Here is a 21,383-nt window from a genome sequence, read left to right as displayed (position 1 = left end):
CACTAAATTAGATTGAATTAACAGATGGGAACGTGGCAAACGCATCAAAAAGGTCCGATGGTTATACATACCATCAGCATTATCGCAAACTAAAAAGGCTAAAAATACCAGGACAGTGGGAACGAAGGGTAAAATATGAGATAAGTCTAGCGTGTAGCTTTTGTTATGGCGAACACAGTGACGTTGAAATTGACCAATCAACGGCTAGGAGTTGTGTCTCGTATCCAGGAAGTGCGATACAGCGTGAAGGAACACGCCGTTAAGACCAGCTAGCCAGATTAATAGAATAATTTGGTTTAAATTGTTAGAGAGCTACATGCAATATTAATGGATTGGAAAGAAGACGACGGGGTGATTTTTTTTCTCTTTTTTGGGTTTCATACAGTCTTTCGGTATTTAAATTTATAATATTGTTTACGGAGGATCTTAAGCTACAAAGTAGCTTGCTAGCTATCCTAAATTTGAGCCAACCTATTCAGCATTGGCTAGCATTGATGACAGCAAGAGTGCTAACGCTAGCTAGCTAGCGGTTAGATTACCTAACTAGCTAGAGTTATCGATACCTTGAGCAATTGTTAGTCAACTAAGTGTAACTAGTGACCTTAGCTATCTAGAAAACAAGTGTATGTTAATCAGCATATTTACTGAGATTTTCTTTGGAAACGCTCCCATTAACTTATCCTAGAGAAATATCGAAAGGCTAGTTAGGTAGCTAGCGATAGCTCTCTTGATTGCTAGGTTGAAACATCAAAATATAGAACTGGGTATGCGCGTCTCTTTTTTCCCCTTCTCGCTAGAAAGAGGGTGTAGGGGAGAGAAATTGTCTCGATAAATACAGTACTTAGCATAATGACAGTAAAGTTGATTATAATAGTAGCAAACTCAGGCAACTTGTGGCAAAGTGGTCATCTTGATCAGTTCTGTGACCTGCATATGTAGGGATCTGACCATCTTGGGGATTATGCCTGGCCAGATCATTGTTTTGTATAGGTTAATCTGATATTTTGGCACAATTTTACAACGCTGCATCTTTATTAAACAAATGGTTTAAACAAGGTTGTTGATTTGGGGAGGGGGGGGGGGGGGTGGTGGTGTATGTGATATTTAGTATTTTGTGTTGAATATTATATTTGCTTTAAGTTCTACTTAGTACTCTCTTTAGCTGCTGCTGTCTTGTTCAGCAGTTAGGGTGTATTTCGGCATATTCCTTAATGTTAAGCTGTTTCTTATTTTGGAATGTCTTTATTGTACAGTCTGCCTTAGAAAAAAGAAAAAAAGCCCTGCCATTCCACTGTAGAATGTCCTCACACAGTTTGGAAGGCATTGGTCCCTCAGTGATGATGATTGCAAGCCATCCAGGCACTGAGGCAGCAAGTCAGCTCTTTGCCATTACATTCCCTTCATTGTGCTTCTCAGTAGGGATAGCTTTTTGATATTTGGTGGCATGCAGGGTCTTCCAATAAAGTAACATTTACCATCTGCCCAAAGAAAACTGTAGATATTCTCAAATGCAAAGGATGCCTTAGCTATTGCCTTACCACCTGTTATCTACACACAATGGTCTTTGTTAGAGGAACACTCTTATTCAGAATAGCAACAGTGTTGAACTTATTCCAGTTGCAAAGTGGCTCCCTGACTGTGGACTGATAGAGATCCAAGTCTTTTAGAAATCCTCAACTTGCCTCTTCTAGTCTCATCAGTTTCAACAGTTTTTTCTGAGGTTGTCTAAAACCTCTTATTATTGCGCTATATTGCAAATATTGCTATAGAATTGTGAGTTGTGAAGAGCATGTGTGTGTTTTGTCTGACAGGACAGTTTAATTCCACTTTGAATTGACTAACACATGATGCCAATTTTGATGTCATTTTCTAGGCTTCTTTTCAAACATTAACCTCAGTTCTCAAACTATACCTTCAGTAAGGATATTGCAATGTATGCAATGCATGTAGAAGTAAAGGCTATAGCACCACAACTTTATATGTGTTTTTGGCCAAATTGTATTTCTCTAAACAGACTTAAATCTGAGTAAATAAGCCTCTGCAAGTGAGCATTTTCTAAATGTCTTTCTTTGCAGTGTCACTCTCATGGACATGGAGGCCACTCCCATAGCCATGGGCCTGGTGGCATGATGCATGGTTTCATGCCTGGTTTCCACACCCAGTTCAACCAGAGGAGCGAGGCCATGATGGATCCCACACAGCAGCCCAAGAAATACTCACACCTGGATGACAGTAGCAGCTGGGACATCGTCAAGGCAACACAGTAAGTTTCATCCCTGTGACACTGACACACTTTGCTGTGTCATGACTGTCAGAATCTTGTGCATAGATTTAGATTATGGGAGCAGGAAACAAGGAACACCTCTCCTTCCTGAAATTCTCCCCACTCCACTAAGTTTAAACAGTATTTGCCGTCTTCCCTAAAGTTTCACAGCTATCACTGTTAAATAGTTGATAGTATCTAAACTGAAACATTGTACCTAAATGGTTGAGTAAGAAACTCCTGCAGGCAGAATTCTAACTGCTGACTGCACAAAGCTTTGAATGAATCCTGTTGGGTCTTGAACATAATAATATTGACAATAATTCTCTAGAATTATGCTGAGGATGGACTACGTTTCCTTTAGTATGCTTTGAAGATAGACTTTGATACAGACTTCTTTAGCATGCTTTGATACAGACTGCTGTCTGTATTCTTTCAAACTGCAGGTTTAATCTATAAGAGTGAATCCATTGCTCTAGTTTGTATGATCTTACTTTAGAAGATTTTACTGTAGACTACAAGCACAAGTTATCTCTTGCTTTATCTTGGCAATAAATATTTTCTCATGGTGATACTGAGAGCCAGGTGTAGTGCTGATAGTCTGCCATCATGCTTTTCGGTATGTGAGGAATTAGCACTTATAGGCACTAGTTGAATGAAAGGAGTAAGCCATACGGGAAGACAAAGACTTCATTGTGCAGAGAAAGTGCAAGGCAGGAAAAACAGTTTTTAGCAACCTTGGAGCTTGCCCCTTTCTCTAGACTGCTAATCTTCATGCACCTTCTCTGCTGACTGGGTTTGAGCATGTGAGGAAAAAGGCCTTTTTGTTGGAGATCACAGATGTATCTAACAGGAACAGCTGAAATCGTGCCAACAGCAGCTTTTATTTTTATATATATATATATATATATATATATATAAAAGCTGCTGTTGGCACTATATATAATACACACACAGTATGCACAATTATGCTTGTTGGATTTAAGCATATCAGGTGATGTGTATTTGTGCAATGAGGGAGGCTGTGGCCTAAGGAGATCAATACCCTACATCAAGGTGTGCATAATTATTAGACAGCAGCTTTTCCTCAGGCAAAATGGGCCAAAAAAAAAGAGATTAAGATGACTCTGAAAAGTCTAAAACTGTAAAAAGTGCTTCAGAGAGATGCAGCACTCTTAAACTTTGCTAAGATATTTGGGCGTGATCACAGAACCATCAAACATTTTGTTGCAAATAGTCAGTAGGGTCGCGTGAAAAGTGTTGAGAGAAAAAAAGATGCAAATTAACTGCCAAAGATTTGAGAAGAATCAAACATGAAGCAATCAGGAACCCATTAACCTCCAGTGCCGTCATATTCCAGAACTGCAACCTGAAGTACAAGGTGCTCGGTACTCAGAGACTTGGCCAAGGTTACAAAGGCTGAAACCTGACCACCACTAAACAAGGCACATAAGGTGAAGTGTCAAGACTGGGCCAAGAAATATCTAAAGACAGATTTTTCAAAGGTTTTATGGACTGATGAGACGAGAGTGACTCTTGGCAGACCAGATGGATGGTGGCTGGATCAGTAACTGTCACATCGCTCAACTTGGACTCATGCCAGCTTGGTGGAGGTGGGGTACTGCTATGGGCTGGTATTATTAAAGATGAGCTAGTTGGATCTTTTCCAGTTGAAGATGGACTCAAAATCAACTCCGAAACCTAAAGCTAGTTTTTAGAAGGCACTTTCTTCAAGCACTGGTACAGGAAAAAGTCTGCGTCTTTCAAGAAGACCATGACAATGCTCCATCACATGCATCGAACTGCGTGATTATCCGGTAAAGGCCTTAAAGATGAAAAAATAATGACATGGCCCCCTTCCTCACCTGACCTAAACCTTATTGAGAACTTGTAACAGTGTCTGGGAGGCTGTGGTTGCTGCTACATAAAAAGTTGATCATCAACACATTAAGAAACTGACAGACTCCATGAATGGAAAGCTTATGACTGTTATTGAAAAGAAGGGTGGCTATATTGGTCACTGATTGTGAGAATTGTTTATTTGTAAATTTTGAGTTGTTGTTTATTATTCTCACTTTAACAGATGAAAATAAGATGGGAAAATTTGTTTTTCATTTAGTTGCATAATAATTCTGCCAACTTGTAGTCGCCCAATAATTATGCACACACAGATATTCTCCTAAGAAAGCCAAAACCTCACTTTTACTTTCTTATATATTCAGGTTTGAGGTTTATTAACATTTTGGATTGACTGAGAACATTAGTTGTTCAATAATAAAATGAATCCTCAAAAATCCAACTTAATAAATACAAAATATATATTTTACATATACACTCAGTCTGTCCCTGACATTCCATCTATCTATGCTGCAGTTCACATTCATGTAAATTGTGTTGTGTTACTTGCAGGTTTGGAGCCCTTGAGCGGTGTAAAGAGCTAGTGGAAGCTGGTTATGATGTCAGACAACCCGACAAGGAAAATGTTACTCTGCTGCACTGGGCTGCTATCAATAACCGGGTAGATCTGGTCAAGTAAGCGCTTGTTTCTTTCTCTTTCTCTCTTTCTCTCTCTGTCTCTGCACACCCTCACTCGTTTGTCAGTTGATGTATGTGTAACTAGATATCACCATTTGAGAGATTTGGGACAAGACTTCATAAAAAAAACAACGTCTCTTGTGTTATACTGTTGTTTAGCGCTAATGGTTTAGAAGTGCATCTCAGATTATATTGTATTCGAGTGGTGCAGCATGTTTGTGTTGTGCTTCTGCTGCAGATATTATATAGCTAAAGGTGCAGTTGTAGACCAGCTGGGCGGCGACCTCAATTCCACCCCCCTCCACTGGGTCATAAGGTGAACATCACTGTCACTCTAAACATCCTGTGCCATCCTATCCTGCCTACTCTATTCTGTGCTTTTCTAGCTGTGATTAATTACTGTACCTTGGACCATATTATACATGTTGCATACCATTATGTACACTGTGAATCATAGAGCCATGCAGTTGAAATCTGTAATTCTTAGGGGTGTAGCAATGCACTCTGTTCACGATTTGGTATGATTCACGATCCTGGGATATTTTTAAAAATGCAAAAAAACATTGCACAACAGAAAATAATCTTTAGTCCCATGCAATTAAAAGAAATTGGGAGCAGATATTTACAGTTAAGCAAAATGTACTGTAAACAAAATGTAGTTTCATAATATATTAAATAACCAAGTGAAAGCATTCCTTTTTATTTCTGAAGCATAAACAATGCCAAATACTGCAGATATTAAAGAATTTGTATTCCACTGCAATTAAAAGTTCAAGGAACATTTGTTTATAACATGCTACTGTATCAAAATTTGCAATTGTAACAACTTTGCCATAGGTCAAGTGCGACCTCTGGTGTTCAGACAATGCAATGGTACTAGATAGCATAATAAACAGAATGAAATGTCATCCATCGCCAAGATGCACACATTTCTGCATCATGATGAATCGTTGCATCCCTAGTACTGCTTATACGTGTTAACCTACCGTGAGTTTAAGTTGGCTATGATGTAGTAGTGTCCTACATTGCTGTTGGATGTAGATGTCAGTATGGGTGGTGGTACTACATGGGTATGTGGGTGTCATTCCTGGGGGTTGTCCAGACAGGGCCACCTGCAAATGGTCATCCAGCTGATGAGGTATGGGGCCGACCCTTCACTGGCCGACGGTGAGGGTTACAGAAGCCTGCATCTCGCTGTGCTTTTCCAACACATGCCGATAGCAGCCTACCTGATGGCCAAGGGCCAGGTGAGATACACACACACACACAGGACATTTGAAGCACTTCAACAGCAGATTCAAAATCTCCTTAGTATAATGCCAGATGACCCTATTGTCTCAAGCTCATTACTTATTACAGTAGCATTTTCTTTGCTTGTTCAAGTTTAACACATTTTTGGATGTGAAATTCTCTTGATGAAATTGTCCTGAATGATCCACGGGGTTAAGATGTGTTTTTTGAAAGCCTTCTGTACTGTGAGTGTTGAAACTGTGTGTGTGTGTGTGTGTGTGTGTGTGTGTGTGTGTGTGCGCGCGCGTGTACGTACGTACGTATGTATGTATGTATGTATGTGTTCATCCTCATAGGAAGTGGATGTACCAGACATAAATGGACAAACGTCTTTGATGCTGGCTGCACAAAAAATCATTGGGTAACTGCTCCAAAATAACAGTCTGTTTATATTTTGAAGTTTTTGGTGTGTGTGTGTGTGTGTGTGTACACACACACACTGCCTGGCCAAAAAAAAGGTCACCACCTGGATTTAACTATGCAAATAGGTAAGAGCCTCCCATTGGATAATTACTGCATGGGTGATTGTTTCAGCTGGTAACAAGTTATTTAACTCTAACTGATGCAGTGAGTAGCTGCTCATTTGTTAAACAACCATGCTAATTATTGACATGCATCAAGCAGAGAAAATTGCTTGAAAAAAGATTGCTGAAACTACTAAAATCGGGTTAAGAACTGTGCAATGCATTATTTAAAAGTGGAAGGACAGTGGGGAAAGCTCATCTTTTGAGGAAGAAATATGGTCAGAAAAAAATGTTGAATGATTGTGATCAGCGATCACTTAAACGTGTGGTGAAATTAATTCAGAGTAAAACTCAGGGATATGTTTAATAGTGAAAGTAAGAGCATTTCCACATGCACAATACAAAGGGAACTAAAGGGATTGGGACTAAACAGCTGTGCAGCCTCAAAAAAAAACATGTGTCCGTGAGGCTAACCAGCAAAAACAGCTTCAATTTGCTAGGGAACATAAAGATTCGACTCTGGAGCAATGAAAGAAGGTCATGTGGTCTGAGTCCAGATTTACCCTGTTCCAGAGTGATGGGCACATCAGGGTAAGAAGAGAGGCGGCTAAAGTGATGCACCCATCATGCCTAGTGCCTACTGTACAAGCCTGTGTGGGCTATGATCTGGGGTTGCTGCAGTTGGTCAGGTCTAGGTTCAGCAAAGTTATATGCCCAAAGAATGAGGTTAGCTGACTACCTGAATATACTGAATGACCAGGTTGTTCCATCAATGGATTTTTTCTTCCCTGATGGCACGGGCGTATTCCAAGATGACAATGCCAGAATTCATCGCGCTCAAATTGTGAAAGAGTGGGTCAGGGAGCATGGGTCATTTTCACACATGGATTGGCCACCACAGAGTCCAGACCTGAACCCCATTGAGAATCTTTGGGATGTGCTGGGGAAGACTTTGCACAGTGGTCAAGGGGTGGGGGGATTAATGCAACTCTGGACAGAAATAAATGTGACATTGCAAAAGCTTGTGGAAACAGTGCCACAGCAAATGCGTGCTATAATCAAAGCTAAACTTGGTCCAATGAAATATTAGTGTGTGGCCTTTTTTTTTTTGGCCTGTGTGTGTGCGCGTGCGTGGATGTGTGTGTGTGTAAGATATTAAACTAGAATCTTGATGAAATACAGACAGCAATGCTGATACCAGTGTGAAACAAGTATAAGCTCTATCTCAGACAAAGAAGTTCAGTAACTAACAATATCAAACTATACATGCTATACAAACTATACAAGTTTTGGTTACCCAACAAGTGCAGGATCAATGGTCGTTTAAATATTCCACAAATAGAGGCTTCAGTCTATGTTTGAAGTCTGTGAGGGACTCTTCTGTCCAGATAGTTCATTCCACCATCTGGGAGCCAGGACAGAGAATAGGAAGGCTAACAAGAAGCGAGTTGCATTAGTCTAGCAATGAGATGACAAGAACACCTTGGTAGCTTCCTGCGAGAGAAAGGGTCGACTCCTTTGTATGTTCTGCAAGTCCAGGTCAGATTTGAAATATAAGTTGAGAAGGACAACTGGTTGTCCAAAGTTATGCCCAGGCTACGAGCAGCTTCAGATGGTGATACCAGGGTGTTCTCAAAGGAAACTGTGAGGTCATGGTAAGGCTTGGGAGATCCTGAGATGTACAGAAGCTCAGTTTTGCTGGCTTTCATCCATGATGCAATGTCAGTCAAGCACGGTGAGATACACCTGGAAACTTGTGTGTCGGAGAGAGGGAATGAAAAAATTAATTGGGTGTCGTCAGCATAACAATGGTAGGAGGAGATATTGTATCACAGAGAAAGCAAGTATACAAAGAGAAGACAAAAGGACCTAATTCTGAGCCCTGGGAGATACCAGTGGAGAGTCTGCATGGAATGGATGTGGATCCTTTCCATGCAAGCAGAGAGCTTCTGATTGAGTAGGTGGAGGAACCAGTTTATATATGAAAAAGTAGATGTTTAAATCACAAAGGACCTGTCTGAAACAGGGGCAGTAGTAGCTCAGTGGTTAAGGTACTTGACTTGGACGGTTGCTGGTTCAAGTCCCACCTCTGCCAAGTTGCCACTGTTGGGGGCCCCTGAGCAAGGCCCTTAACCCTCAATTGCTCAAGTTGTACTCAGTCATAATTGTAAGTCGCTTTGGATAAAAGCGTCAGCTAAATGCCGTAAATGAAACCTTGTGTACTTCACTCCAATTTTGTCTCTCTCTATTTCTATTTCTCTCCCTGCATCATGCTCATCTCCCTCCTACACTTGACTCCTAATGGCCTGTGTAATATATTTCCTCTTTAACAGCCCTGAGCCCACAAATTTCCTGCTGAAGTGTAATGCGTCTGTAAATGCGGTGGACAAGGTGAACCAGAACTCTCCGCTGCACTATGCCGTGCTGGCGGGCAACGTGGATGCCGTGCACCTCCTTCTGGAGGCTGGAGCCAGCGTGGACCTGCAGAACACCAATGTGAGTGCACTGCTACTGGAGACGGCCACATCCGGCTTGCCTGCCCAACGCTTATGTTGCTGATTTAATATTGAAAGATAGTAGGGACCTGCTGAGGCTATGCTAATGGGTCCAAACTGGCCTTTCTTCAGCACTCAAAACTTCAGCAATGTTTTTGGATGGAGTATTTTAAGGCTGGTGTGCTGAATATGACTGCTGGTGATCAGACTCAGAAGTCTGCTCTTCTGTATTCTAAAAGATTTATGTAAAACTGTAAATGTAAACTACTTTGGTATTTGTGGTAAACAACAAAACAATATTTTGGCTTACTCGCCTGTGTGTGTCTGTCTGTCTGTTTGCTTGTTTGCAGGGTCATACACCGATTGACCTGGCCCACCAGGTGCACAGCCCCTTATTGAGTCACATGCTCATTGTGGTGAAGAAGGAACGCATGGAAGCAAACTCACCCTGCCGGAGAGTTCTCACCAGATACCGGGTATACACGCGTACTGTGATGGTTCTCAAAATATGCATTAGTTGGTGTGTAATCCTTTGGGAACATGAGTAAACAGGAACTGCTTATTGCTCATTATGCACATTTGACTAATTTTAGCTACAGCATCTACTTAGACCTTCACCTTTAGTCAGTTTTAATCTGTGTGCATGGGTGTGCGTGTATGTGTTTGCGCGTGTGTACATCTGATATGCCCGCCTGTCCATTTTTGTTAAACGCAGTAATGTTATTTGTTTGTGCTTTCTCAGTTCTATCTAACATTTTGCTCTATTCATTTTATTGGGGGGGGGTGTGTTTCTTAGGTTTACCTGCAGTGGTTATTCAATGTGTGTGTGTTGTGGGCTGTGGGAGCTATATTTGATATGAAAACAGAGTCTTGGCTACTGAAAGGATTGCTTCTGGCATGTGTAATCGCTGTGATCAACCTCACCTGCAGGTACACAAATGCACATAACCCACCACATGCTGCATACAAAAAAAAAAAACCTCTTATAAAACTAGTGCCTCACACACCCTGGACACCCCACTGTGATGTAAATAATGTACCTAGTGTATGTTTATATACTGATTTTAAGCTTTTAGATGTATTCCAGTGCCCCCCTCCAATCACATGCACACTTGGCCTTAGTCTGCTCTTCTATGTGATGCATACACATGCAAGCCCTGCTAAAGAAGGCAGGACTGCCACCATCTAGGAAACTGTCCTAATGGGTTGTTACAACTAGATCTTTTTTAGCCACTGATTTCAGAGCCTACAGTGGCAAGATGTTTAAGTGGCTAATAACTGCTTTAATATAAAGATTGTGTATGCAACATAGACACCCGAATAGGAAGATTTCTCATATAGTTTTGCTCAGTCAGTAAATACCTGACACTTAAAAGGATTATGTCAGGGGAGAGAATGTGGCAGTGCATTACAACAGCACTATTGTCTTAGCTAGATAACTACGGAGTCCTTTTCTGTGCTGATGCGCTCACTAACCCTTGCATAAAATGCCAAAATGGAGAGCACTGTGCCGTGCCAGTTAAATCAAGAGTTTTTTGGGTTTTTTTATCTTGGTTGGTAGTTGGTTACAAGGAAAGCACACAATCCTTATTAGTATATTTTCCATACAATATTATTTACCACCATAAGATGGCACTGGATGCATTCTAATGCTCAGAGGCGTTTCTCACGCAGCAGGCTAATGGTCTCTTAATTGTGACTTGAAAAAAACTAAATGGACAACTGGAGGTTTAAAAAACTTAATTGCGGCTGTGAAAAAAGCAATACTTTAGCAATATTTGAGGTTTGATTATATGTATTTTGTGTGTGTCTGTCTGTGTCTGTCTCTTTTAGGCAGGTGGCAAATGCTGCTGTTAAATCCCTGATTCCTTCCACAAGCCTCATAGCCACTATCTTCTTAATGCTGGTCACCTGGTGCCTCTGGTTTTTGCCTGATATCCTTTACCAACTCACACACGCACACGTACATGCGCACACAGTGTCTAACACACTGTTCAGGACAGAGTTTTTTCCTTGTTTCCTCACAGCATAAAACATACTAGGTGTGTTTTTGTTTTTTTTACCTTCAACTCTGCAACCCATAGACATCACAACCGAGTACTAAACGATTTTATTTAAGATGTTAATTTGATAATTAAGGCCTCTAACATAAAGAGGAATACAAATAAATCCTATGTGGTTTATTCTATAATATTTTCAAATTAAATCCAGTATTTTGTACTCTATCACAACAATTCTTTTCATTAGTCATTGTTTAATTTTAAGAGCCAAAACACCAGAAACGGTCACTGTTCAAATGTATATAGACTGTGTTATAAATTTGGATGTGTACATGTGTAGTTGTTTTTACAGTCTGTTTTGTATCTGGACATGTGTATGTGTGTTAAATCCCTTGACTGCAGTGGTGGCCACATGGTCCCAGCGCTGTGGTGCAGGTGCTCTTCACACTTAATGTCACAGCTCTCCTGTACTACTACCTCCGCACCTGCAGGACTGACCCTGGGGTCATCAAAGTCACAGAGGAGGAGAAGAAGAAGGTGATGATAAGCATGTGGCTCCTGGAGGTTCCTACTTTGACATGCTGCCCTATTTCTGCTATTTTAATCATTTCTCCAGTGTATTCTGATTTTTTTTTTATTTTGATTTTTCCTGATTGGCTATTTGTGTCTGTAGAAACTAATTGGTTCTTCTGGGAAGTGAAGTAATGTAATGTATTGATTGGTTGCTTCCATTTTCTGTAGAATATTGTGGTGCTGGCTGAAGCTGGTTGTTTGGACCCTAGAATTTTCTGCACATCATGTATGGTGAGTCAGTGCCACTGCTTACTGTACGAACCAAACCCACTGGCTCTCAAATGACAGGCAACAAGGGTCTTCCCCACCCACCATGTTTCCTCAGTGGTTGAGTGTTTTTAACTGTGTGTGTGTGTGTGTGTGTGTGTGTGTGTGTGTGTGTGTGTGTGTGTGTGTGTGTGTGTGTGTGTGTGTGTGTGTGTGTGTTTTTGGAGTATAGATGCGAAAACCAATGAGAGCCCACCACTGCTTCTCCTGTAATGCTTGCATCACTAAACAGGACCACCACTCAGTCTGGATAAATGGCTGTATAGGTGACCGGCAAAAGCAAAACACCACCTCTTTCTCTCATTCTCTCTCTGTCTCTTAAGCTATCTATCTAACTCTCTCTCCCCAGCTATCTCACTCTGGTACTCACATTCTCATTCCAGTTTGCCACATCTTATTCAATTCATCTCTCTATCTTTCTATAGGTGCCAGGAATCATCAGTTCTTTATCTTGTTCCTGGTGTTGTTGACCCTGCTGGGTTGCTGGATGTTTTATGGCAGCCTTATGTGTAAGTTGTTATTGCCAGGCATTACCAGCTGCACTAAAAATGGATCTTTAAACAATCAGAAATAGTGTTCATTTTTATTCAGAAACACTGAGCCCAGATCATCCACATATATTAAGTACATTTAAGTCCATATAAATCCAATAAGAAAAGCTGTGACTTTTCAGGGCAGATCTGGCCAGCAACTTTATGAAGTGTGTTTGCGCGTGTGTGTGTGCGCCCGTCCGTCCACAGACTGGTCGAAGCATTGCATTGGGCATTATGCAGACGACGGTATGTGGGGAGCAGTGACGGGGTTTGTGGGCTGCTCACCCTGGGTACTCTACATCTTTTGCATGGCCTTTTTCCACACCACCTGGGTCTCCATCCTGCTTGCACAACAGATGTATCAGGTCAGCCTATTTCCAAACTGCAGTGGAACTTCAGTCCAGTCCCGCAATACTGACCACACACAAAGTAATATAGCATATATAATAGCATTCATTCATCAGATATTTCTATATCTAGGATGGTAATGTTTCAATATTGTTCTCTAGTTTGTGGCTCACTGTGCTGACTGTGAATAGGAGCAACTTTTAGGGCTACAGAATTTGTCCTTTGTCACATTACATTTTCACCAGTGTGTGTTTATTATTTTATATATAATATTATTTAGTATCTCCCATTCATATTAAAATTCCCTAAAACTAGACTATTACTAAAACTTATGCCGTAAAAATGAAAGGTGGGCAAGTGGAGTCTTTTATCAGCTGACTCATTCTGGAGGTTCTGAAAAGTCCTGTTTCTGCAGAATCATTTCTGTATGGATGAGCGCTGCTCTCTACTGCTTGATCCTTATGCAGATTTCATACTTGCCTCCCCGTGTTCTTTCTTTCCTGCTAGAGCAGTGTGCTGTAGTTCCCTGAGTTCTTCTCCCTGAGCCCTCGCTTTTATTAGACTCTTGTGCTCTTCGGAGTTCAGTACTGCATGTTTACTTTCTGTCCTCATTGTTGAGTGTATGCTCACTGAATAATGCATGTGGAGTGTTCACTGCCAGAACATCTCCAGAGTCCCCCACTTTTTTTTAAAGAATGAAGCATTCATCAACATGCAGCTATTTTAAAACCAGGAACTCTCTGAACATTAGGAAATAGAGTTTCAAAAATAAAGAACATGTTTGTGCCATTTTTCTTGATCTACCTTGGGGTGGCATGTTCCTGTTTACTGATTTGCTTATTTCAATGATTGAAGAATTGTTATTTCAATGATTGAAGAATTGTTTCTCTCTCTCTCTCTCTCTCTCTCTCAGATTGCTTTTCTTGGTCTCACAACTGCTGAGAGGACCAGTTTGATGCATGGGCAGAAGAAGCTACCTAACTCTTTCTCTCTCAGGCAGAACCCATTCAAGTAACTACACTTACCCTATAAAGACTATGAAAAGGAGATTTAGTAATGGTTCAGTCTCATTTTATTTAATTAAATACTTTTTAAATGGGGTATGAGTTCTCCCAACTGTTTATTAGAAACACCTCCCTTGCACCCACAGTCACTGATCACTTTTTTAGGTACAGCTACCTTTTGCAATCCCTCCCTCCATATATAGGTTCATAATAATAGATGGTGGTATTTAAGCAAGAATGAGAGAACCTCGATTCCGAGGGAGCACACATACTGTAATACTGATAAATATGTAAGTTGCTCTGGGGACAAGAACACCTGCCAAATGCTGAAAATATAAATGTTTTGATTTTAACTTTTAAAGACTGCATCTAAAACAATTGTTCTCACTACCTTCTACCGTGTGTGTGTGTGTGTGTGTGTGTGTGTGAGACAGTCATGGTGTGTTGAAGAACCTAGTGAACTTCTTCCAGCTGCGTTGCTGTGGTCTGTGTAAGCCTCTGGTGCTGGACTGGTCGGTTGAGTTCCCGCTGGGGCTGAACAGGGAGCACCCCATGTTCAGCAGTCTGGACACTGTGTGAACCCCAAAGGGAGCAGCTCCCCAACACTCCACATTCTCTGGACTTTTAATACATTGCAAACAGGGGAGGTGCAATCAAAACTGGACGTTGCTTTGAGTGATGGCATGTTGTTGCAACTGTCTGCCTTATTTTGTAATATATTTCACAGGAAAAAAAAAATTTGTACTTTAAATTTAATGAAGGCTCTTTTAAAGTCTGAATATAGTTGTAAAGATACATACATACATACATACATACATACATATATAAAGTGTGTGTGTGTGTGTGTACGTACACTGGTATATTTTGATCTGAACTATTTTGTAAGCAGAGGAACAGTTAGGCAGAAAATGTACATAACTTGACAAAATACTTTTATATTGAGCCTTTTTAATGGAGAGAAATCACTATCAGAAAATGTTTCTGCTTAATTCAAAATAATGGTAATCCAATTTCTTAATAAATCCCCCCCCCCCCCCCCCCCTCACCATGCATCAGAGGAACCAAAGTGCTTGTATTTCATATCTGGACTCTGCTCATAATTGCAGCATTTGCCCACTATTAGTTCTTTGTTTCTAGCTGTTGACCACTACTCTGAATGTTCCAGCTGTGACTGTTCTGATCTTTTTTTAGAATTGTCTGCAGTTTCAGTCACTGAATTGTCCTCAGATGTGAGGGCTCAGTGCTGCCTTGTATAGGACTGAACATTGTGTCTGAATACAGTGACACTGTCAGCCTCTCTTTTTTTTTTTTTTTTTTTTTTTTGTCTCATTTGATGCTGTTTTTTAATTTTACAACTGGGAAAGCACGTTGTGCTATAAGTAAAATACATTCTTGGAATAGAACCAGCTCTGTTTTGTAAGTTGCTTATGAAGGTGTTTCATCCAGATAGATGTTTTGATGACTCACTGCATTTGTGATCCAACAAGTATAAATAGTTCTGTTCAAAAATAAAACAGCAGGTCTTTTTTTTATACAAGTGGTACTGCAGTGTGTTTGTAACATGATTGCAGAATATGCAGGTTGTCCTGCTGCTTTAGTATAAAGGAGAGGCTTTGTTCAGTAAGGGACTAATGAATAATTTTGTATAAATTAACATAAGTGTTTAGAAATGTTTGTGTATGAAAATTTGTGAAGTTTATAAGGGAAAAATGCATCATTAATTATGGATGAGAAGTATAATTGATAACTCTTATTTTCCCCCCATTAAGGGGAGCTTTACATTATTTGCATTTTATGTAGTTGCCTGATAATTCATCTAGCTAGGCTACTAAAATAATCAAATGTTAAACAATGTTTGTAGATTGTTTTTGTTATAGAGGTCCATGCTGCATTGATATGTTTTCAAAGGACTCTCAATACAATCTCTCTAGATGGCCTTGTCTTCCATGTAAATAAAAAATGTATTTGACATTTAGGATTGGCCAGTTGGTCAAAGCTGTCATTCGCTCTCCTCCACCACGCCCATGTTGCCCAGGCCTCGTCCTTTAGGGCCGAAGTTTTTTGCGTAACAAACTGAAAAAAAAAATGTTTAAAATAAATTTTTATATATATATATATATATATATATATATATATATATATATATATAATTGGTATCTGATTTTCATCCCACTCAAGCAGTTGATGAAGTTTGAACATTCCTCTTATAGGCCTGTGGGAAAATGTATTCTGAATATGCTAATATTTACATCCTCATCCATGTTATTTATTGGAAATATTGCTCAAGTGTCAGGTTAGAGACAGGTTAAAGCACAGTTTGCATTAACTATCCTCCAAATCCTCTGAAAACTAGTGATAGTTGGTTAATTATGCATGGTAACAGATGGTGACAGATGAACTACTTTGTGACAACAACAATAAAATTTGCCTATAAGACAGTTGTACCTAATTAAGTGGCCAGTGAATGTAAATGCAAAATGGGTGTGTGGTGAATATATATATAAAATCTCAGGCTATTTTCTTCAGAGTTTGGGTTCTTGATCAAAGGTGTTCACTCACTTTCAGCTGATGACGCACTCCTCTCAGAGCTAATGAAAGCTCTTTGTTTACCGACTCACATTTATCAGTTAATGTGATCTCATTCTAATCCTCTGTCACTCCATTATGCTGAGTGACCATTGATCAAAAACAGTCCTCAGTGAGATGCTTTTAAAGATGTACACCTCATCCACACCATAATCAAGGGTACTTGTGCCCCTCTCATAGGAGGGTGGGTGAGGTGATTGCATCAAGAGAGGGTAATGGCAATTCTGCTCTCCAGTGTCTGAGTCAGGAACTAGAAGATCTTAGTTAAGCAATGGTAATAGGATTAGCTGCACTCAAATGAGCTAATGCATGCAGTTCTATCAGCTCAACAAGGTAAGTGCACCAGTCAGTGTATACCTTTGCAATAGAGTTCGCCGTCTTTATCGGTCACTGTGGTTGATTCCAGGCTCTTTCCACACAGCAGGCAACGGAAGCAGGTCTTATGCCAGGGCTGCAGATAAACCACACTGTAATGTTTACTTCACTAAAGCCAAACGAAAGTTTTATTACTATTGATGATCATTAAGTAACATTTGTTTTTAGTTTCTTTAGCAGTCAGAATGGGGTTCTTTTTAGTCAAGTCCATCTAATGCATGGTAAAGACAGTGGCTTGACCTTGCCTGCACCCATGACCTTCTCTGCTGCATACACGGCCTTGGAACAGCGTGCACAATGATCAGAGCTGCCAAACTTCTGGGCAAACTTCACAGGATTGGAGTTTGTGGATGAGTGCTGAGGTGGTCTAGGTCTCAAAAGACAAAAAGAGCAAACATGCATTATGTAACTTTTATATGAGTCACTTGTTTGTGATGTTGGTGCCATAATTGAATCTCGTCACTGGCAATAGAACAAAAGGTGGGTTTTTTTTCAGTCCACATAACTCACCATAAGATTTCTGGAAATGTTTTCTCATAAAATGTCATCCTAATGGATTTTCATATAATTTTAAAAGTTATGACTGAATAAATGCAAATCCACTGATTTTTTTCAAAGTAATGGACTAGAACAATATTGTCTTCAGTGGAAGCAAAGACAACTTGATTTGATCTGACCTGGTTACACCTTTTACTTGTTTAATATCTGTTAACAGCTATATGCAGCTCCTACTGATACAATTTGTGTAGAATAACAATGATAAATATTGTAACTCTTATATTTTTAATAATAAATTAGTTTATGTTTATTTTGCTGTTTAGAAATATTTTACAATGGCTCAGATTTTCTAGAACAACTTATTCATAATATTAATTTTTTCTTGTAATTGAAATGTTTACAGAGATATCTTTCACATTCATGCACAGAAAGCATGATCTGGACCTACTCTTGGTACTGGAGCTGGGTTTGGTTGTCCATTGGATCCGAACTCAGTGCTCCGGCACCTTGGCCATATCCATACCCTTTTGGACCATATTTCTTGCCATAGCAGGATTTACAGTAGACCTCTGACTCATGTGCTGCTACAGTGGTGCTGTCCAGGGCCTTCCTACAGGCCACTGTGAAAACACAGGAAATAGGACTGGCAAATGGCTGTAGCTTTTAGAGAAAAATGTGTTTTTCATATAATTACTGGAGCAAGAAAATCAACATTTGCATAATATTAACATACATTATATTATTTATCTATACTGTGTATATTGAACATTTTCAGACCCTTTCATCTTTTTCTCAATTTTGTATGTTTCAAGCTCATTTTAAAATGGACTAAACTCTTTTTCTCATCAAACTACACAATACTGTACAATAACGAGCAAAAATTGTTTTGTAGAATGTTTTGTATGCATTTACATAAATATTTAGACCGTTTGTTATGATATTGACAAATTAATTCTGGTGCATCCCCTATTGATAGTCCTTCAAGTGCTTCTACAATTTCTCTTGAGTCAGCATGCATCAGGATGAAAGGAAGGGGAATGTGAAACTTTTTAGAGCAGCTCTCAAGCTGGGTTGACGGTTTCCATTTCAACACAATAATGACCCAAAACCACAAAGGCAAAGAAAAGCAAGGAGGGGCTTTTGGTAAAAGCCTCAAAAAAAAAATCCTGGAGTGGTCCAGCTAGAATTAAGTCCTGAACCCAGGAAGACCTGAAAATGGGTATACACAGACTCTCCCCATCCAACATGGCAATGTTTGAATGATTCTGCCAAGGAGAATGGAAACTTCTAACAGAAGAAACTTCTAACAAAGTGACATGCTTGTAGGGTCATGTATAGGTGCTTTAACCCAACTACGAAGTAAAGTGTCCAAATACTTATGCAAATGGAATATTTTAGTTTTTGTAAATACATTGACAAAACTTTGTTTTTGCTTTGTCATTGTGGACTGTGCATAGATTGCTGAAAACAAAGTTGAATCCATTTTAAGATGTGTCTGAAACATCAAAATGTGAAACTTGAGAGGGGCTGATTACGTTTGGCTAAAGTAACTGACCCACCTGTCCTTAATGTGGTCAGATTTTTGAACACTATCTCTGATAAGCCTAGAACTTGAGCTGGACTCTGATCTCAGTCTCCTGATCTCTAGTGCCTGTCATCTCCTCCCTGTCTCCTGTCAGCTGTTGTGCTCTTACTCCCAACAAGACTGGCATCAGTGTCTAATTTTGGGCTAAACAGGCAGGCGCTGCAGGGAGACCAAATCTCCTAATGCCAGTGCAAAGCTCAATAAACAGAAAAAACAGCACTTGAATGGTACCTAATTACAAGGAGAATCCGCAAAGCCTGAATGCTCCCAGTTGTCCCTTCTAGCTATGTTCTGGTCTGCTCCATGCCCTACGCACAGTGAATAACTAACATGGCATTTGTTCACATTTGAAATGTGGTGGATGGATAGAATGGTCATTTTCTCTAATTACTTGAATTCTGTGTCCATCAACATGGCACTTTGCTGCCGACATTGGATAGTCCTAATTGGCTTGCATTCTGCTTGCAGAAGATGTGTCCTGTGCTTTCTTTAGGATGCTACTGACTAAGAGCTTAGAGCACCGTAATGGGCCTCTGTTGATAAAGGACACCCTCCAGTGCATTTCATTAGGCAGCAAGCCTTTGCCAAACAGATTAACATGAAGCAATTAAATAAAAGGAGATTATTTACTGAGCAAGGCCTGAATGAAGGGTGTGTTCCAAAGCCATTGTCTGATGTACATCCTAATCCACATAAACCCTAAGAATTTAAGGAAGCAGGTTAGATTGTTGACTCCGTAAAAGTTGTCAGGTTAAATCTTTTTTCATTTTGAGACAGCAAGGCCTATATGATGGTTAATATGTTGATAGACTTGGAAGTTCCCTAGTCAGCATTTTTGTCATGTAAACCAGCTGCCGATAAATCTGATACCTGTAATCAAGAAGACTGAAAGAACAAAAAGGGGAACTGACTAGAGACAGCTAGAAAGTGGAAGAAAGAGGAAGCGAGTACAACAGCGAGAAACGAACCAAAAGGAGTTTCCACACAAGCTTAACAGATGCTGCACTTACTGCAGATGAAGCAGGTCTTGTGGAAGCTTCTGCCATTGCACTGGATCTCCTCAGCATGGTACACAGTCTTCTCACAGGCTGCACACTTAGCCCCTCCACCCCAGTTTGGCATCCTTGGCTTGAACAAGGCTTTATTTAGGAGGCTTGAAGAAGAGAACTCAATTAAGCTCCCAATGGACTGTTAACATTACGATTAAAGTCACAAACATGGCTACCATTGCTTGCTGCTGATCTGTTCTCAGACTTCACTACAATGTAATAAGCAAATTGATTTTGTATAACTTAATACTTATTATGGTTCTTATTCCATAAATCTTCTCTAAGCTATTACTTATTTAATATTACGAGACCCACTAGCCACACAGCCATTTCCCACCCACATCCATTCCATACATAGGCAATATCAGGTAACCCCTGATGAGGTTATAATGTGATCTTGAGGCTAGCAAAACTATGTGTTATCTTTGTCTGAGTCAAATGTTCTGTTCAAACCATGTGCAGACCCCCGTCACTAGAGTGGAATGCATTGATAAGACTCCACAAATAGTTCTAGCTAAAGCAACAGCTTAGAAAATACAGAACACCTGCTAATCTGCCCTGTTCAAATTAGTGTCTCACAGAGTTGCACCCCTAATGAAAATGTCATTAACTGAAAAACATTAAGGAAATACAATATAAAACCACTGAGTGAAGTCTAAAGTTGGTTAGTACAATGTTTTGATTAGATAATATAATGTATGAATTACATTATGACTTCTGGAACATGTCCTGAAATTATGCAACATTAAATTATTTCATTTCATAAGGAATATTAAATTATTAAAAATATTTGCATTTATTGGAAAATATGAAACTCAGGAAATTTACTTTCACAGCACAGGTACCTGGTTGTTTAGTAATGACTAAACAAGGGGAATATCATGTATGTATTTTTAGGGTTAACAGCAAAATGCTAAATGCTAGTTATACAATATTCATTTCACCTCTATATATTGTTAGCTCAGTAATTCAGATGCATAATCCTTGCACACTACTTACTAAGAGATGACCCAGTCAGTCAAGAAACACACACAGCTCTGTACTCTCCACTCAGTCCAGAAACACAACCAGCTCTGTATTCACTCAGTCCATTTCAGACCCTCAGACAGACCTTATATACTGGGCATCTTCCACCCAACTGTATACACCCCCTCACCCACTTTCACCAGGAGCAGAAGTGTTGCTGACAACCAGATTATAGAATCTTCCTAAAATAACCACTGACAAAGAAGTACTTGTTAATACACACAGTGCTGTGACACTGCTCACATCTCTGCAATTGAAAAACAATAATCTATAAAGCATGCTAGAGAAACTATTGCATTTGCAATCGTGCAATTACTAGACATTGATGATGTGTGAACTCAATGTGTTATTGGTTACAACATCCAGGTTATAGTAAGAAAAGGCTAGAAAATCCACACCCACTTTGCTAAATTACATTAAAGTGAAATTAATTATGACTATAGAATTTACAGAATTTCATTTGCTTGGACATCTGTGAAAATAAAGAATACA

The 21,383-nt window shown here is 39.7% G+C and overlaps 2 protein-coding genes across 2 annotated transcripts; one reads left to right on the top strand and one right to left on the bottom strand.

Annotated features, from left to right (window-relative positions):
* Window positions 1–217: 217 nt before the first annotated feature.
* Window positions 218–14,367, top strand: zdhhc13 (zDHHC palmitoyltransferase 13). Its single transcript, XM_035527274.2, has 17 exons — window positions 218–351; window positions 2,076–2,263; window positions 4,673–4,795; window positions 5,037–5,114; window positions 5,901–6,045; window positions 6,385–6,449; window positions 8,886–9,048; window positions 9,398–9,523; window positions 9,844–9,977; window positions 10,881–10,981; window positions 11,460–11,584; window positions 11,789–11,851; window positions 12,060–12,153; window positions 12,313–12,396; window positions 12,628–12,785; window positions 13,682–13,779; window positions 14,207–14,367. The coding sequence occupies exons 1-17, from the start codon at window positions 328–330 to the stop codon at window positions 14,349–14,351; spliced, it is 1,914 nt and encodes a 637-aa protein (XP_035383167.2). The 5' UTR covers window positions 218–327; the 3' UTR covers window positions 14,352–14,367.
* Window positions 14,368–14,508: 141 nt separating this feature from the next.
* csrp3 (cysteine and glycine-rich protein 3 (cardiac LIM protein)) lies at window positions 14,509–21,006 on the bottom strand. Its single transcript, XM_035527279.2, has 6 exons — window positions 20,865–21,006; window positions 19,827–19,969; window positions 17,680–17,851; window positions 16,974–17,106; window positions 16,716–16,809; window positions 14,509–15,845 (listed from the first exon to the last, which is right to left on the bottom strand). The coding sequence occupies exons 2-6, from the start codon at window positions 19,936–19,938 to the stop codon at window positions 15,772–15,774; spliced, it is 585 nt and encodes a 194-aa protein (XP_035383172.1). The 5' UTR covers window positions 19,939–19,969; window positions 20,865–21,006; the 3' UTR covers window positions 14,509–15,771.
* Between the last annotated feature and the right edge of the window lie 377 nt (window positions 21,007–21,383).

Source organism: Electrophorus electricus, chromosome 3 (genome assembly GCF_041902795.1).
Source record: "Electrophorus electricus isolate QZ-2024a chromosome 3, ASM4190279v1, whole genome shotgun sequence".
In the NCBI taxonomy this organism is placed as follows: Eukaryota; Metazoa; Chordata; class Actinopteri; order Gymnotiformes; family Gymnotidae; genus Electrophorus; species Electrophorus electricus.
The sequence above is the reverse complement of the archived record's forward strand: the minus strand, read 5'-3'. Positions and strand labels throughout refer to the sequence as shown.

What these genes read in the sequence shown, in the direction of transcription:
- csrp3 (XM_035527279.2), bottom strand. Translation starts at nt 19,938, where the DNA reads ATGCCAAACTGGGGTGGAGGGGCTAAGTGTGCAGCCTGTGAGAAGACT. An exon ending in ACCCAGCTCCAGTACCAAGA is followed by an intron (nt 17,107 to 17,679) that starts GTAGGTCCAGAT and finishes TTGTCTTTTGAG; the next exon opens with ACCTAGACCACCTCAGCACT. An exon ending in AGGTCATGGGTGCAGGCAAG is followed by an intron (nt 16,810 to 16,973) that starts GTCAAGCCACTG and finishes GTTTATCTGCAG; the next exon opens with CCCTGGCATAAGACCTGCTT.
- zdhhc13 (XM_035527274.2), top strand. Translation starts at nt 328, where the DNA reads ATGGATTGGAAAGAAGACGACGGG. An exon ending in AACCGGGTAGATCTGGTCAA is followed by an intron (nt 4,796 to 5,036) that starts GTAAGCGCTTGT and finishes CTTCTGCTGCAG; the next exon opens with ATATTATATAGCTAAAGGTG. An exon ending in TTTTCTGCACATCATGTATG is followed by an intron (nt 11,852 to 12,059) that starts GTGAGTCAGTGC and finishes TTTGGAGTATAG; the next exon opens with ATGCGAAAACCAATGAGAGC.